This window comes from Mus caroli, unplaced genomic scaffold (assembly GCF_978045245.1).
Source record: "Mus caroli unplaced genomic scaffold, Mus_caroli_1 scaffold_14, whole genome shotgun sequence".
NCBI lineage: Eukaryota > Metazoa > Chordata > Mammalia > Rodentia > Muridae > Mus > Mus caroli.
In genome coordinates this window covers 36,484,798-36,502,603 of record NW_028227269.1, presented here as the reverse complement: position 1 = coordinate 36,502,603, position 17,806 = coordinate 36,484,798, and the positions used below count along the sequence as shown (strand labels likewise).

The window sequence follows — 17,806 nt, the reverse complement described above, 5'->3', positions numbered from 1 at the left end:
AATTTACTTTTTCAGGAAAATGTTAATATCTTAAATTTTTATATTAGTGCTTTGAGAGTTGCCTAAATGTTTGGGACTTTAAATAAAAAAAAAAACACCTAAAAATTATAGGCTGGATTGTACATATCTAATTGACTTGAATCTGTAGAGATGGGTTCTGTTATAAAGCATTTTATTAATTGTATATTCAGTCTATACACCTAAGATTATTTACATTTTTCAAAATTTTGATCTCTGAATTGAAGAAATCTAATGAAATTGAAATATACAAATAAAAGCTTGAAAGTATAGAACAACAATCATTTTTATAGTAGACATACATAATAAAATAAATATTTTAAAAATAAAAACTAGAAAGAAAACATCAGAGTACATGTCTTGTTTTACTGCCTTTTTGACAGGAATCTCCTGATTCCTGTCTCCACATACCTTTGAACTTGTCTAAAAACAATTTCCTCCACCAGCTCATAGCTTCCTTAAAGTCAAGAACCTGTTTAGACACTACTGTAGCAGAGCACACAGCTAGCAAATCTGCATCTTATGGTTTCTCTTTACATGCCATTCTTTATTAACAAATGATAAGTTTCATAGCAGGGAGGTAACCGAGTCAGTAAATGTTCTCCATAATAGCATGAGAACTTGAGTTCAGATTCCATGTGAAAGACCAAAAGATTAGCATTGTTGAATGTGTCCATCAGTGCAGTGCTAGTGAGAATGGAGGCAGGCCATCCCATGATCTTACTGTGCAGCTAGTCTAACCAATCAGTGATCTCCAGGTTCAGTGAGGAGCACTGAAGTCTTTAAAAAGAGATCCAGGAGACATCAAGGAGAAGCTAAAACCAGCAGGTGATATTCTTGAGATGGTTTTGCCATGGACTGCCCAGTTAATGACAGATTTGCGACTATAGGCAAGGCTCAGTAGAATTTTATTTCAGGAAAGATTCCTGCTAGTTATATGCTTTTCCTGTTATTATTAAATATATATAACAATCAATGGACATTAACCCATTCTTTTTAATAGATTTCTGCAAAACAATAAAGACGTACTGTCATATAGTGATGCTATATAGACATATAGATGACTTCTTAATTCTTAATGATGATCTTATAAGAATTCCTAAATTATATTAGTAATTATCAATTTCTTTCATGATAGGATGGCTATTAAATCTTTTCTGATATCAAAACTACATTGAGAATTCTGTCAGGCTTCAAGTGTCACTAGTTAATTGATTTTGATATAGTAAACAGGCATTTACCACTTAGAGCACATTCTAAGAGGTTGTAAAACCATTAAACAAAGGTTATGAAAAGGATACTGAGAATTTACTATAGGTTCAAGGACAGATGATAAAATATTGACTGGGTTTATCTATATAACCCTTATTAATAACGTAGTCACAAAAGTTATAATTTTTAACTCTTTATGAATTTGTAGAGCTAGAGATAGATGGTGAATGTTTAGCCAGATAATTACTCTTAATGGATATACATGTAAACATTTTCTGTTGTAAAATTATTTGATATATGATTTAAATTTATGTGTAAACTTGTTACCATGTGTTCATATAGCCTGAAAGAAAGAGATTCCAGTCCTTGGTGGGAATACCTAGGCCACATCAAGTTCCTACTACCATGCATTTTATTATCCTCTCTTTCCACTTCACTAAGCTTGTGTGAAGAAAATCTGGTTATACACTATAGGTTTACACAGGGGCCATTAGAAGCATATATCAAGAGAGTGATGTGAGACAGATAGACAGAGTAGGAATGGGAGGAAAGTCTTATTACTCAGACCAGTTCTACCGGTGAGTACTATCAGGCATGGGTTAGGTAACACTTAAAAATGATGTCCTAGTCGGCCATCACTGGAAAGAGAGGCCCATTGGACTTGCAAACTTTATATGCCCCAATATAGGGGAATGCCAGGGCCAAAAGAATGGGAATGGGAGGGTAGGGGGGCGGTATGGGGGACTTTTGGGATAGCATTGGAAATGTAATTGAGGAAAATATGTAATAAAAAAAAAAGACATGAAAGCATAAAAAAAAATGATGTCCTTCCTTAGATAGCAGACAGTAGCACCTGATAGATCCAATTATCACTCAATAACATAGGTTATACTCTTTTCTATGTATTAGTTGCTGGTCAGTAAAATGGCTTAGTGTGTCCAGACATATCACCCTCAGTAGGGTAACCCAGTCACAAAAGAACACACATGGAATGTACTTACTGATAAGTGGATATTAGGCAATAAGCTCAGAATACCCATGACACAACTCACAGACCTTATGAAGCTCAGGAAGAAGAAAGACCAAAGTGTGGTGATGGCTTTGTAACTTTCCTTTTGTAGTACAGTTTGAGATCAAGTACTCTGGTGTCTCCAGCATTGCTGTTTTTTCCCCTAGGATTATTCTGGCAGTTTAATTCCTTCTTTGCTGCAATATGGAATGTAGGATACAATTCTTCTATCTAGTTTCTGCAAAGAAGGTCATTGCAATTTTGTTGGAGATTCCATTTAATCTGTAATCCATGGGCATGTGAAGTCTTTTCATCATCTAGTGTTTCTCATTTTCTTTCTCCAGTGTTTAGAGGACATTTGTATCATCAGGCAGGGTTTTATTCCCTAGGGGTTAATGTATTTATTTTGAGGCTAACATGAATGTGGTTTTTCCCTCTTCATTCTTTTTTATTATTGCTATGCAAAAAGCGTTGGATTTCTGTATGCTGACTCTGTGTTCTGCTAGTTTATTAGACCTGAGAGTTTTCTGCTGCTGATATTTTTGGTCTTTTAAGTATAAGATATTATAATATATTGAAATTTTTAATTAATTAGAAGAAATAAAGAAATCCTCAGACACATATGACTTACCAAAATTAAATCAAAGAGCTAGAAATACTAGAAGAAATTTACCATCAGCAATGAGATTGAACCAGTAATATGTTTTCTCAGAAAGAACACCCTTGGGCCATATTGACCCATAGCAGAACTCTTCTAAAACTTAAAGAAGTGCTCATACCAATAAGGCCTCAAACTACTCCTTCAAATGTGAAGGGAGTATTACAATTCTCATTTACCAAGTTGGTATTTTCCTAGCACCAAAACAAAATAAGCATGTAATTACCACAATAACAACAAACAATAGGAAATTGTATAACTTTTTGATAGGAGATAGAAGAAACACCTTTCTATAAGCTCATAAATTATTTGTAGTAGAAGAAACAACTCAATGAAATACCTGAAATGTGTATTAAAATGGTTTGTTTTACAACATATTTAAATGACCTTAATAACAATTAGATATGAAATAAATAATTATGATACTGTTTTTAAGATTATTCAATAAATAGTACTCTCAAGTCTACAGTTTAAGAATATTTAATTTTTGAAATATTTTATAGCATTTATCTTATAAACTTGTTTACATGCAAAAAAATGATGTCATCTCTTATTATATGATGTATTAGCATAGACCCAAGAACTTACAGGATTATTTACCAAATTACATGTGTTCACAGACAATTATCTGCTTAGCCAATACAGAGAATGCTAATATATAAAGCAATAAAATGTCTACACAGCTATACAGATTATCGGTTTCGTACTTTAAGGAATGCCAAGTGAATATGGTATAAGAAAAACTGAATGTGATTCACTAATTTTGTCCCATCTTTGTATGGTAGAAGCCAGTTTGCCCTTAAAGAATTATAGGTAAAGTGCCAAGCTTTTCCTGTTTTTTGAGTAAGGAAAAATGTCACTGTCTACAACTTATAGCAGGAATATTTTCCTATTGATATTATTGGGAAGGCAATTTATACTGGCATTTATTTGAAGCTAACATGGGATACTGACCCCAGAGGGTAGATGCCTGAGATATCTATGTAAATAAGAACACTGAAAATTACCAAATCAAAGCTCCATGTTTTGCCTTGGAATAAAGGATGATCAGCATTTACATACTAAGCCATGTAAAGGCTTATATTGTGTAAAATTTGTATATTATTTGGTAACTTCCAACATATACTTGAAGTATTTACTTTTGTTTTGTTTTTTTGGTTTTGTTTTTTGTTTTTTGTTTTTGTTTTTGTTTTTGTTTTTGTTTTCGAGACAGGGTTTCTCTGTTTAGCTCTGGCTGTCATGGAACTCACTTTGTAGACCAGGCTGGCCACGGACTCAGAACTCCACCTGCCTCTGCCTCCTGAGTGCTGGGACTAAAGGCGTGCGCCACCACCCCGGCAAAGTATTGACTTTAAACATGTGAAATTGAAATAGACATGATCCTGCACTATAGCCCCATTAAAACCAAAGAAGAAAAAAACTGATTCATTTCTACTTTCATCTTAATGTAAACATATATTTTGAATTTCATTCAGTACTTACATAGGAAGGGTCTAATATACATAGTGATCTTCTGTAAGGACATAGTTATCCATAACAATCTTAATTGCAAAGCCATCATTGGTTGCCTTACCGGCTGTTGAATTTCTCTGGGTGCTTTTCTCTCATGATGTGGAATCTGTGTGCAATGGAGGCATCCTAAAAGAAGAAATGGAGGAGTGATAGTTGTGATTTTTTATCTTATAGAAATATAAATTAACAAACAAGATTATATATCATTTCATTCTTTAAAATATTATTGACAGGATGTTCTGAAATTAGATGTAAAGTCTAGAAGAGTATGACTACATAATCATTCCAAAACCTTTCAGTTGTCACATTTATATAAGAAATTGATTTCTATATAAATTAGATATCTTTTAATTCCTAGTTTTTGTTCCATGCTTAGATTCTTCTTAAAGGAGCATATTTTGTCATAATGTCAAAGAGTAGTTGAACATGTTCCTAAATAAGAGTAAAAAGGATGGTTTAAGTTGAAAAATTATCACATCAAGATGTTCTTGCTCCTTTGAGATTGATTGTGGGTAAAAGTACAATGAGAACCTAGTGATCTAAGAAAGCAGTGTAATGATTTGTTTCAGACTTTGCTCAGTATGCCCTGATATGTAATTAATAACTGGTCATAACACACACAGCTTTCTGACCCATCTCCTATAATGGAGAAAACCAACAGAGCAAGGTCACCAAGACTTGGTGACAAATATAACTCATCTCTCAGATGCTAAATACCATGGTTCTGAAGCCTAATGGGTGCCACTTTCTTTTTGTTAATCCAATTTCTCTTTAATAGAAGAATCTAACAGAATGTGTGATATTGGTGGAGGACTGTGACTCAAGCTTTGGAGCATAGACTATTAAATCCAATACTAAGCAGTCTTATTATTTCAACCGAGGAGATATTTTCCCATTTTCGGCTACATATAATTAATCACTCAAATGAGAGACTAATATATTTACCAATCATTAATAGAAAAGAGCTTTTGTGATTGAATGACAACTTTGCTTCACACTGAAGACAAAAGGAAAAATAAAACTAACTCAAAAGAAGTAAAGAACTTGTGAATTTGAAAGAATCTTGAAAACACTAATCAAGGATTAAGAGTCTAATGAATGAAATGAAAAAGCTAATGTGTTTGCTCATACATAACAAAGCACAAGGACTAACGAGAGGGACCAAGAGCTGCAGATGGCAGAGTCTTTCTCTGCAAGACAGAGCAAGCTACAGCTATTTATATACATTTTATACACTATCAATTGTCAAGTAATGGAGTTATTTTGCAAGAAAAAGGACACAACTGTATAGATAGAATAACATAGAAACATCACTTATAATAAAATTTACTTATAACATTCTCCACGAATTGATGTTTCTAATAAGCAATTTTGAAACAAAAATAAAACATGGACAATATGGTTCACTTATTTTTGGTCTAATAGACTGCATATTTTGTAACAAGTATTATAAATACTCACTAAGAAGTCAATGTAACATTAAGATTATGTATTTTTCTTATAATGCTATACAATTATGCAGAAACTTAAAGCAAGCTATTGGTAGTATACATGTTCCTTGATATGTAATTGTTTTTTTAAAAAGCACCAGTCTTAACTTTATTTCTACTAATACAAAATGAACTTGGAGTACCAACTAGCTGTGTAAATCCAGCAAACAGTTACACAAAGGCAAAAAAAAGAGACTCAATGCCTAAGAGAGTGAAGTGCCAATATGTCTTGTCAATTTGGAGAATACCATTGAAATACTTTTATTTGAATTATTTGTATCTTCCAGTTATAGTTCACTTAGGATGATTTTCTTTAAAGTATATATTTTTGCAATAAAAATCTTGTCCTGGAAATATAAGATAATCTAGGTAGGAAAAGAGAAAGGAAAAGAAATGGAAACCAAAGAACATTTAAACAGATAGGAATACATTTGAGGAAATTCCTTATGTAGAACATTACCATGCCCACTAGCCAGTGATAAACTTAGTATTATCTCTATATCCAGGACACTCAGAAAATTGAAAAGGAGAGGGAAATAAAGCCTGGGTGCAACCCAGGCAAGCTTTTGCCCTTTCAGTAGATTCCACTGCAAAGAGAGCTGGCCTTCTGAGTGTGGTATTGATACTGGACAATGACAGCAGGTGTTCATTTGGAGGAGAATTGAAACCAAACTTGCTAAGGATCCTGTCCCTCTGGCACTATTCCAAGGGGACTGAAGAAATACTGCCAGCTGTTGCCAACTTGCTTAACAGCCATTGTTTTAGAGACACTTAGGGTTCTCTAATGAGAGATCACTTAAGAAAATTCAAAGAGAGCATTTTAATTTTACCCTTTCTACCTCTATGTATTGTCATTCCTAGGGAACAAAAAACAAATCAGCTTAACTTCCTAGCATACATAAACTGAATCCAGATCAGTTTTTCAGTTCTAGGCCCCATGCCTGTCAACAAATTGGTTTTTCACCTAGAGTTAAAGCCGCCATATTTTTAAAGAAAATATATCCACTCTGTTGCAGTGACGATTAAACACAGTGATTCCATACAACTACAACATAATTTATTTACAAATGATACTCATGTGGTTCATGAACATGCTAGAATGTCCCTGAAAGTAAACTGGATGAAAAGCATGCTTAGTGTTGCCTAATATATATGTATATATATATATATATATATATATATATATATATATATTCCATTAAGTTGTTCTTATATCCTTAACATAAAAGTTTTATTTTATATTAATTGATTTTAAGAAGAAAAATGAAATATATCAGCTCTATTAAAGCAAAATAAATGTAAGTTTCACAGTTTTATTTAAACTGTAGTTTCTGTGTGATTTTGAATAGATATAGTTACACCTATATAAGTGTATATAAAGTGAAAGAATTGCTCGTTATGAAAGAGTCAGCTTCTACTCATATCTATCATAACTATTCTTTCCTTTATGTTCTTCTGCAGTATTAATTCTGTTCTTATGTTGTCACTATTATTAAAAATAAATTACCCTAATTTAGCAAGTACTTTGTATAAGATGATGGAAAATTATTATTAACATTTCATTATTTTTAATATTGTAATTTGCCATAATTTGGTCAGTTCAGTGAAGCTGGTCATATCCATGTCATTCACTGTTACCATGTTACAGAAAAAGGTGACACTTTCATGTGAGATAAGAATTAAGAATTATATGTAACTTAAATCCTGACATTTCATCCCCTCCTTAAATTAACTCTGTCTGTGATGGGCCCTTAGGGAAGGTGATCACTATAACCTGAGAGAAAGGAACACGTTATTATGACTTCAATGAAACTGAACATGTTCTTGAAGTACTTGCATCATTGAAATTGGCAAAAAAAATCACTTTGTAAGGATGACTATGGAAAATTATATATGATATGTCAAATACTGGAGTATGTAACTGAGGCTTATTGATACTCAAGTCTATAGGTAAAACGTCAGGGGTTGGTTACCAGACAGCAGAGAGAATAATATAGAGCCTGTGACCACGAGAGGAAAAATATTCACCCCAAGGCAACTTTTGATGAAGATATTCAAGAACATTACAATATTAATTTTCAACTTCCACATTTTGTATTTCCTGCTGGTAATTTGGTTGGCTAGTTCAACTAGAAATAAGAAAACAAAGAAACTATTATATCTTCTGTGGTGATTTGAAAGAGAATGACCCCATAGCCTCATATAGTTGAATATTGGTCCCCAGTTGGTGAAACTGTCTGTGAAAGATTTGGTGGTATGGATTTGTTTGACAAGATTTTTTACTAGAGGTATGTTGCAGTGAATCTCCAACCCAATTATGCTCCTACAATGAAAACAAAACTTAGTTAATATGAATACATGCTGTGCACCTAGATTGGGCAGATCTACCACTACACTAACATCTTCCACATCTATGAGACCTCTTAGAACTTGTGATTTCTCCAGGCCATGTGCTTCTGCTCTTCTTTCTTCTTCTTCCTCCTCCTCTACATCATCTCTCACTTCCATTTTCTCCTTATTCTCTCTCCCTACCTTCCACTCCACCTTCCCTTTTATTTGCCCAATGATCAGCTCTCCTTTATTTTACAAATTAAGGTGGGAAGCAAGTTTACAGGAAACCACCTGAGTGCAGACTCATTCCTTGTAGGCAGCTACTCACAAGAGAATGGAATTAACATCAAATATAATTAGCACAATGGCTATCTACAACAGAGGTATGCTTTGAGATTTAAAATACCATTATATTCACAATTATCTATTTTTGCCTTCTGGTTGTGTCTCAAGATATAAGCTCTCAGCTATTGCCTCAGCACCATTCCTGTTGGCCCACTGCCATGATTCCTGACATGATGATTATGGGCCCACCATCTGAAACTGTAAGTCTACAATACACTTATTTTGCTATAGCTTGCATTTTCTTATCAAAGAAGTTTAAAAGTCACTATGATATACTCTATACAGGACACTTCCCCCAGGTCAGCAGAAAGATGGAGAAAGGCAGAGAGATATAGGGATGAAAAGATAAAACCTGGAGTAGAAGAATGATGACTCAATTCATACAGAATAAAAACTCTGTGTGTTTACACAAGCATCAGCATAAAACTATGAGAACAAAGTGACTCTACTATTAAGACAGTAAGTGTAATATTAAGCATAAATTAAGTATACATATATACAAATATATGTATACATATATATGTATATTTTAAATGAGTGACATAAGATAGTAAATATTATACATATATACTATATATATTGTATATAAATGATACACACATATATAATAATATATAATATTTATATATAGGATATACATATATATGCATATGTGCATAAAATACATATAATATATAATAAAAGTATATAATATTCATTATATGTAGTATATACATAACACTGTAAATGTGTCATATAAAATAGTTATTACATAGTATCTGAAAAATTTCCTAATTGAGAAAACAAAACCTGAAGTAGATTACTAGTTCAGAAAACTTCAAATGATTACTTCGAGTTTCAACTACAAAATAGAAAAGTGTACACTTAAAACATGTAGTAGAATAGGAATATCTCTTTTATATTTTAAATAATTTTATTATAATTCCTCTTATTTACATATATTTTACACAGAAGAGCTCTTGAAAATGTGATGACTGAGTCAGTATGTCAGATGATAATACTTGTCCTTAGTAAAGCTAGAGATGATGGCCAAGGAAAGACCAAAAATACTGTTTCACTCTTGCTCCATCTTGTACAAAACACACAGTATTAGAGCAGTCAGAAACTTCTAGTAGAATTTCTTCAAATATGTAGCAAGTTTTGGGGGGTAAATTATAGAAGGAAAATCATTTATCTATACACTATAATTATGTGCCTTATATGATGAAAGTGCTTTATAATATACAAATTTTCTTTTACTTTTCAAATTACTAACTTGTTTCTGTTGAATAAAGAACTTAAATTTCTCCCAGAATACTTATTTTAATTAAGGTTTTCAGAACTTGGAAGACAAAATTGTATAGAGTATGCAATACAGATGGCTAATTTTACTTGTTCAATACATAAGAGGAATGACCCTGCAGTGTTATAGCACCCACGAATAGTGAGAGCTTTTTCTGTTCCTTGAAATTCTTTTCATATATAGGCTCTCTCTCTCTCTCTCTCTCTCTCTCTCTCTCTCTCTCTCTCTCTCTCTCTCTCTCTCTCTCTCATGTGTGCTTCTATGTTTGTATTCAGTTGTGTACATGCCATGATGAAGATTTTGTTTAATGTGAATCTTTGTTAATCACTCTTCTCCATTATTCTTTGAGGCATCATTTCTCACTCAAACACATTTTGTTTTATCTGATCTAGTGATTCCCTGTCTTTGACTTGCAAGGCTGAATAAAGACAAGCTACCAGACATACTGTACATACACATGGGAGTTTTGCAAGCAAAATTCAAGCTTTTATCAGTGCATCAAGTTTACCTTCTCTACAGTCCATAAACCATCTCCTCAGTCCATAAGAGCTTTAATATACATTTGGTCATGTGATCAGCAGATTTTTTTTCTATAGGATGTCATGTCAGAAAGAATGTATTATTTATATCAATAACACATTGGAGCTTCAGTAACAAACAGTTATATCATACCTGTTATTGAAAAAAATAAAACTCATAGTTTTATAGTTTTGATAGACCTGGCCAAGAAACTAAATTCGTCCAAAACCTGTCATAGTGTTTTGTATATCATCTTGCTTAGTTTGCAAAATAAATGTGATTAAGCTTCTATGTATTATACTTAGTCAATTGCTGTGATAAACATCATGACCAAATGCAACCTGGGAGAAAGGGTTCTAGTAGGTTACTGTCCATCCTAGGTAGAAGCCAGGGAAAGAGTTCCAGAGAGGAACTTGAAGGCAGTAACTGAAGTAGAGATCATGGAAGAATGCTGCTTGCTGACTTGCTCCCCTTGACTTGGTCACCTAGATTTCTTAGACAGTCTAAGCTCACCTACTTAGTGATTGCTCTGTTCACAGCAGTCTGGATCCTCCTGCATCAATTAAAAATTAAGAAAATGCCTTACAGAGATTACCACAGGCTAATTTTGTGGAGATAACTCTTCAATTGAGGTTGCTTTTTTTTTTCTAGGTGTGTTAAATTGGCAGCAAAAATATACCACCACACCATTGAAAACCACCAGCATTCCACCTGGGGTGTGACTGTCTGCAATGTGAGCCATCACCAATAATTAGGATGCAGAGAAGGAAGTCATGGAGGAAGTGATAAAAGCAACAGTGAACATAAAGGAGGTGAGGAAATAAAGTCTAAAAAGAAAAAAGATATAAAATTATTAATAGAGTAATAATGAGCATGTGTGGGACTGTGAAAGGTAGCCTGGTTTCTGGTTGAGCTTGGTTTGAAACCCCGGTGACCCCGCAGGTGATCCTGCAGTGTTTTGCCATGTTCCTGGAAGCCAGGTCCCAGATACAAGGCGGCAGCTCTTCATAGGTCTGTGCCTGTTAGTCATGTAAGGGCAATGCCTCAAGCCCTTCCACAGGTAGAAAATGTGACCACATATCACATAGCCTCAAGACAGATCTCCATTTTAATGAAGTACCTAAAGATCTGAAGGACTTAGCCAATAAACCCCTCTTCTCAGACACTCCTCCCTGCAAAAGGTATTTAATCTCAGGCCCACGCTGAGAAACTGGGGTACAATTTTACTCATCAAATTTCTGCTACGATAATAAATGCTTTAAAACCATGGACTGTCTCTTCTCATTGGGATCCACATTTGGGTGCAATGGAGCAGGTCTTCGTCTAAGGAGCCTAATCTACCACAGGAGGCTTTTCAGTGCTCCCAGTCATGGCCTCTGCCAAGTCAAGCTGCCCACAGGCAAGCCAAGAACTCTCCTCTCACCCCAGGACTCAACTGGTGCTTGCTCCCCTCTTTCCTCTTCAGCCCCAGGCTAGATCTAGCTGGTGGGTCCCCACTTCATTCTCAGCTCTTCTACAACATCCAGCAGCGTCTGGGGTGCCCAAGTCTGAGAACCTGATGTCTCCTGCCTCCATGCAGATCTGGGACCCCCAAACCAACTCCAGCAGTCCCCAGGACCTCAGACTATACTCCCTATCTGGAGAGCAAGTCCTGTGGCATCCCATAGCCTGGAAAAGTGCCTTCAAAACTCCCCAGTCATTCTTCCCCAAGAGCACTGGGGCAGACTTGGACCACGTTTTAACCCACAAATATGGTGAAATCAAGTTAGTGCCTACATAGAACACTTACCTCTACTTTCTAGTGTCTCTGGTAATGAAAGGTACTATGAAACTGCAAAAAGAGAATCACAAACACCAACCTAGCCACAGACTTTTTAAATACAATGGTTTTTTTCCCTTTAAAACTTATGGTAGGAAAATGAAGGCACAAAGCTTGTGAGCATAACCAAATAATATCCTATTTGAATAAGGCCCACTCTACCAGATATAACCCATGTCTACACTGCTTGAGTGACCAAGAGACTGAGAGTAGATATCCCAGGGACCTAGGATAAAACTAGATACTACTCTCTTAAAATGAAACAAACAAACAAATAAACAAAATGAAGCAAAAATACAACTCCTAGTAACAGTCTCTCTATTCAGAGATCATTGCCTTACTCAGCTATTGTCAGAGATGCTTCATCTTTTAGTAGAAAGGGAAAATGTACAAAGATTCAAAGCCAGACCTCATGCAAAGAATCAGAGACTATAGAACACTTAGTCCTACTTGTAAGGTCTCTATCAAAGCCATCTCCTCAGGCTTCAGGGAACTGCATGAAAGCAAATAGAAAGAGTATAATGTTTAAGAGGATAAACAGTCTCATAACTCTTGATTATCAAACACTTTCCAACCAATAAAAGCTCATGACAAGATGGGTTTAGCACAGAATAATACCAGACCTTCAAAAAAGAGTTAATACCAATACTCCTCATACTATTCCACAAAATAGAAACAGAAGGAACATTATCTAATTCACTCTATGAAGCCAGAGTTACTCTGGTACCTAAATCACACAAAGACCAAACAAAGAAAGAAAACTTCAGACCAATGTTGCTTATGAATATTGATGCAAAAATACTCAATAAAATTCTCAAAAACTGAATCTAAGTACACATCAAAACCATCATTCACCATGGTCAAGTTGGTTTCATCCCAAGGATGCAGGGATGGTTGAATATGTGAAAATCCATCAACAAAATGCAGTGTATAAAAAAACTCAAGAAAAAAAAAAGCCACACGATTATCTCATTAGATGCTTAAAAAATCATTTGACAAAAGACAACACACCTTAATATTAAAAGTATTGGAGAGAACAGGAAATTATGGCCCATATCTAACCAAAGGAAAAGCAATATATTGCAAACCAACAGCTAACATCAAATTAAATGAAGAGAGCAATTCTCAACTTCATATGGACAGATAAAAACCCAGAATAGCCAACAAATTTTCCAGCAATAAAAGAACTTCCTGAGAAATCACCACCTCTGACCTCAAGCTGTACTACAAAGCAATAGTGATACAAACCACATGGTATTGGTACAGAAACAGACAGGTTGATCAATGGAATAGAATTGAAGAACCAGAAGTAAACACACACACTTATGGATACTTTATATTTGATAATGAAGCCAAAACCATACAGTGGAAAGCAAAAGCATATTCAATAAATGGTGTGGTCTAACTGGTAGCCTGTATGTAGGAGAATAAAAATAGATCCACATTTATCACCCTGCACAAAGCTCAAGTAGGCCAAGCATCTCAAAATAAAACCAGATATACTGATTCTAATAGAAGAGAAAGTGGGACCAAGCATTGAACTCATTGGCACAGGGGAAATTTCCTAAGCAGAATCCCAATGTCTCAGGCTCCAAGATCAACAATCAATGAATGGGACCTCATGAAACTGAAAATATTCTGTAAGGCAAAGGACACCATTAATAGGACAAGTAAGAAACCTATAGATTGGGAAAATGTCTTTACTAACCCTACATCCAACAGAGGGCAAATATGCAAACTATGTAAAGAACTCAAGAAATTAACCACCAGATATCTAAATAGTGCCATTAAAAATGGGGTGCAGAGCTATACAGAGGATTCACAACAGAGGAATCTTGAATGTCAGAGAAGCACTTAAAGAAATGTTCAAAGTCCTCAGTCATCAGAGCAATGCAAATCAAAACGACCCTGAGATTCCACCTCACAGGACTCAGAATGGCCAAGAAAAAACAAACAAAAACTTAAGTGATAGCACACACTGGCAAAGATACAGAAAAAGAGGAATACTACTCCATTGCTGGTGGGATTACAAGCTGCTATAACCACTCTAGAAATCAATCTGGCAGCTCCTCAGAAAATTAGAAATAGCTCCACTGGAAGACCCAGCTATACCACTCTTGGGCATATACTCAAATGATAACCTACCATATAGCAAGGACACATGCGCTACTATGTTCATAGCAGCTTTATTTGTAATATCCAGTAGCTATAAACAATCCAAATGTCCCTCAACCAAAGAATGGAAAGAGAAAATGAGGTTCACTTACACAGTGGAATACTATTCACCTATTAAAGATAAAGACATCATGATCTATGAAGGCCAATGAATGGAACTAGAAAATATTGAACTCAGACCCAGAAGGACATACATGATATGAACTCACTGAGTAGAAGATATTATCCAACAAAGTACAGAATACTTAGGATACAAGCCACAAAGTGTAAGAAGTGTAACAAGTAGAAAGGCCCAAGTAAGAATGTTTTAATTCTGCTTAGAAGTGGGAAGGAAATCATCTCAGGAGGCAGAGAGGGAGGAAACTAAATAGGAGAAGGGAGGGGGAGTGGAAAATAGAAACAGGATCAGGTATGGTGGAGGAGAGAAGAAAAGCCCAGAATGCCAAGAGAATGAATGGAAATAAACAGCCTTGGAGATGGGGGTGGGGGTGGGGATGAGGGAGTGGGGAGACCCTCTACAAATAGCCAGAGACCTGTAAGGTGAGAGAGACTCTAAGGACTCAATGATGGCGACCTTAGCCAAAATTCCCAACACTGGGACAAGTCCACCTCCACTAGAAAGACAGGGTCTCAAGCAGAGGGACAGGGTTACTACCCCACTGCAAAATTTCTGACCCAGAACTGTTTCTATCTAAAAGAACTACAGGGACAAAAAGAGAGAAGAGACTGAAGGAAAGTATGTCTACTGAACAGCCCAACTTGAGATCCATCTCATGGGGAGACACCAAAGATTGACACTATTACTGATGCTATGATGTGCTTACAGAAGGGAGCCTGGCATGTCTGTTCTCTGAGAGGCCCTAGCAGCAGCTGAGTCAGAAGGAGATACATATAACCCCAACCATTGAATTGAAGTTGGGGATCCCTACGGTTGAATTAGGGAAAGGATTTAAGAAGATTAATGGGAGAGTGACCACATAGGAAGACCAGAAGTCTCAATTAACCCAGACGCCAGAGAGCTCCCAGAGACTGAACCAACAACCAGGAGCATAGAAGGCCCAATCTGAGGCCCCTGATACAAATATAGCAGAGGTCTGCCTGTTCAAGCCTTAGTGGGAGAAGATGTCCTAAATCTTAAGGCCCCAAGGAAAGGGGAGACCTGGTGGTGGTGGGAGTACCTTCTCAGAGGTTTGGGAGGGGAAGGAATTGGATGAAGAACTGCAGGAGAGGAGACTGAAAGGGGGGGAATGACTGGAATGTAAATAAATAAAAATAAAAAAAAACCTACTTTGATTATGCTTTCATGTTATCATACACTTAAGAAAGAAGCTAATCTGTATGTCAATGTTTGGAGACTAGCATCAAAGACTCTTATCGAAATTGATTTAGAAAACTTGGATTCAGTCTTTCTCAGAAAATACATCATGCTTTGTATCATAAAAAGAAACTACAGAACTCCCACATTGAAGCAGAATATAGATATATAATCATCTTCATATGAATAAGATTAAAGTCACAGAAATATGCAGAGACAAAATTGTTAGCTCTAACATAATGTAAAAATTTAAACCTATGTTGGTATGTCTATTAAAGAAGTTTTAGACCCTCAGAAGGGAAATACCTTGCTAATCTTAGCTTTTGACGCCACCAAGCAGAAGTGTGTACAGTCTGCTCTGGACTTTCACCTTGGGCGGAATCTAGAGAACCTAGATGCATTGGTGGAAGAAGCAGCTCTTGAAGAAGGAGGCACAGTGTCGGTTTAGGCTAGAAGCCATTGCTGGAGTTGGAAGAGTTGAAGGAAATACAAAACTAACAATGGAACAGAATACCCTGTACATTGTTTGGGTAATATTATGCTTTAATATTTTCTTCACAAAGGAAAGTTTTAGTCATGATAGTAGGGGCAAATCACTTAAAATGTTTAAAGGAGAGGTTAGTATGGTTGCATATTTGTAAGTGTGATATATATTGTGCGGATGCACAATAGAATTATTAAACTTTAAATAAATAATGGAAAGTGCCACACTATAATTTCTGAGTAGTGCATCTGACAAGTGTGGCTACTTTTAAAAAAGGAACAAGTAACTCGATACCACCTAGAGCAATTGTGTATAATACAGTACTTTGTCTTCTACAAAGGATCAGTATTAATTATATCCTATGGTCAGGTAAGACGATTTGTGATATGATGTCTATAGTTCTGTTTGTGGTAAGTCAGAGAGGGCTTGCACTCTCTGTATTCTGCAAAGAAGCCTCCAATTTTATACTGATTTTTCTGGAGTAATCCCCAATGATCTTAGAAAGAGAGATGAAGGAGATAGGGCTAGAGTCTAGAAGGCTTAAAATTGGACAGGAGAAGAAAGGTCTACATAACAGTGATAAATAAAGGAAGTGAGAATAGAAAATAAACATTTTGCTTGGATCACCTTTCAAATTCCAATTTTGTCCAAACAATGCTTCAAATGCTATTTCTTTATAAGATGCACACATATCTTATTGTTGACCAACAGCTCTCAAATTGGACTTAGGACATGTTCAAAAAGAATGAAATATCATACCTGCTTCTGGAACCCTAATCAAGTTCCTATGGATAATTAGATTATGTATTTTGTAAGAAAGTCTACCACTTTACTAAGCCAACATAATTTCTAAATGCATTCTAAATATTTGTCATTAACAAATATTTGAGTATAGCTGTCATTCCTCAATAAAGGAACCTTTCTTTACAAAAGATCGGGACTTTTTACAGAAAACCATATCTGATCATAACATAGAGAACACATGACCACGTGGTACCCAGCCAAAACTGATCTAGCTAGAATACAACATCTGCATTTAAGGTTCAGGAAAATTCATAGAAGAGGGGGCTATAGGATTCTAAAGTTAGGGGAATAAAATATCTTTGTGAAATTATATCTCTTAGAAATATCAGAAAAGCTACACTCATGAAGTCTCAAAGACACGCTACCTAAAGTAGACTTGAAAAAAAATGACTCTAACAAACATGTTAACATGGAAAACAGAAGTCCAATAGAACTAAGAACTACAGGAAACTACAGGAAAAAAAATAAAGAGAGTTGGAGTAAATAGTCTTCCCCAGAGAAGAATCCCCAACTGGTCTCCCAGTATTTTTAGAACTATCTTTCTCTGAATTAGGCCTGAATCACCCCTGTTTTTCTTCCATGTTCCACATACCATTGTATCTCAGTTCATTTGGCAGGCTATTCCTGTAGTGTCTATAACTTCAATGGTGACTTTGATTTATTGGCCTAATAGAGATTGCTTATTATCATGTAATTGAGCTATAATTTTCTTCAAAAGGCATGAGATCATGAAAAATAGATCTGAAGGAAAAGGAAACGTTATCTAGAGACTGTCCCACCTAGGGATCCATCCCATATGCATACACCAAACTCCCACACTATTGCTGATGCCA

At 35.4% G+C, this 17,806-nt stretch overlaps 1 protein-coding gene across 5 annotated transcripts in view; it reads right to left on the bottom strand.

Moving 5' to 3' along the window:
• The window catches only part of Dgkb (diacylglycerol kinase beta), a 757,709-nt gene that overhangs the window by 295,476 nt on the left and 444,427 nt on the right, over positions 1 to 17,806 (bottom strand). For all 5 annotated transcript variants that reach the window (XM_029484790.2, XM_021178684.3, XM_029484791.2 and 2 more), the window contains one exon: positions 4,471 to 4,535. In XM_029484790.2, the coding sequence (XP_029340650.1) occupies positions 4,471 to 4,535 (65 nt within the window). The remainder of the gene's footprint in view (positions 1 to 4,470; positions 4,536 to 17,806) is intronic.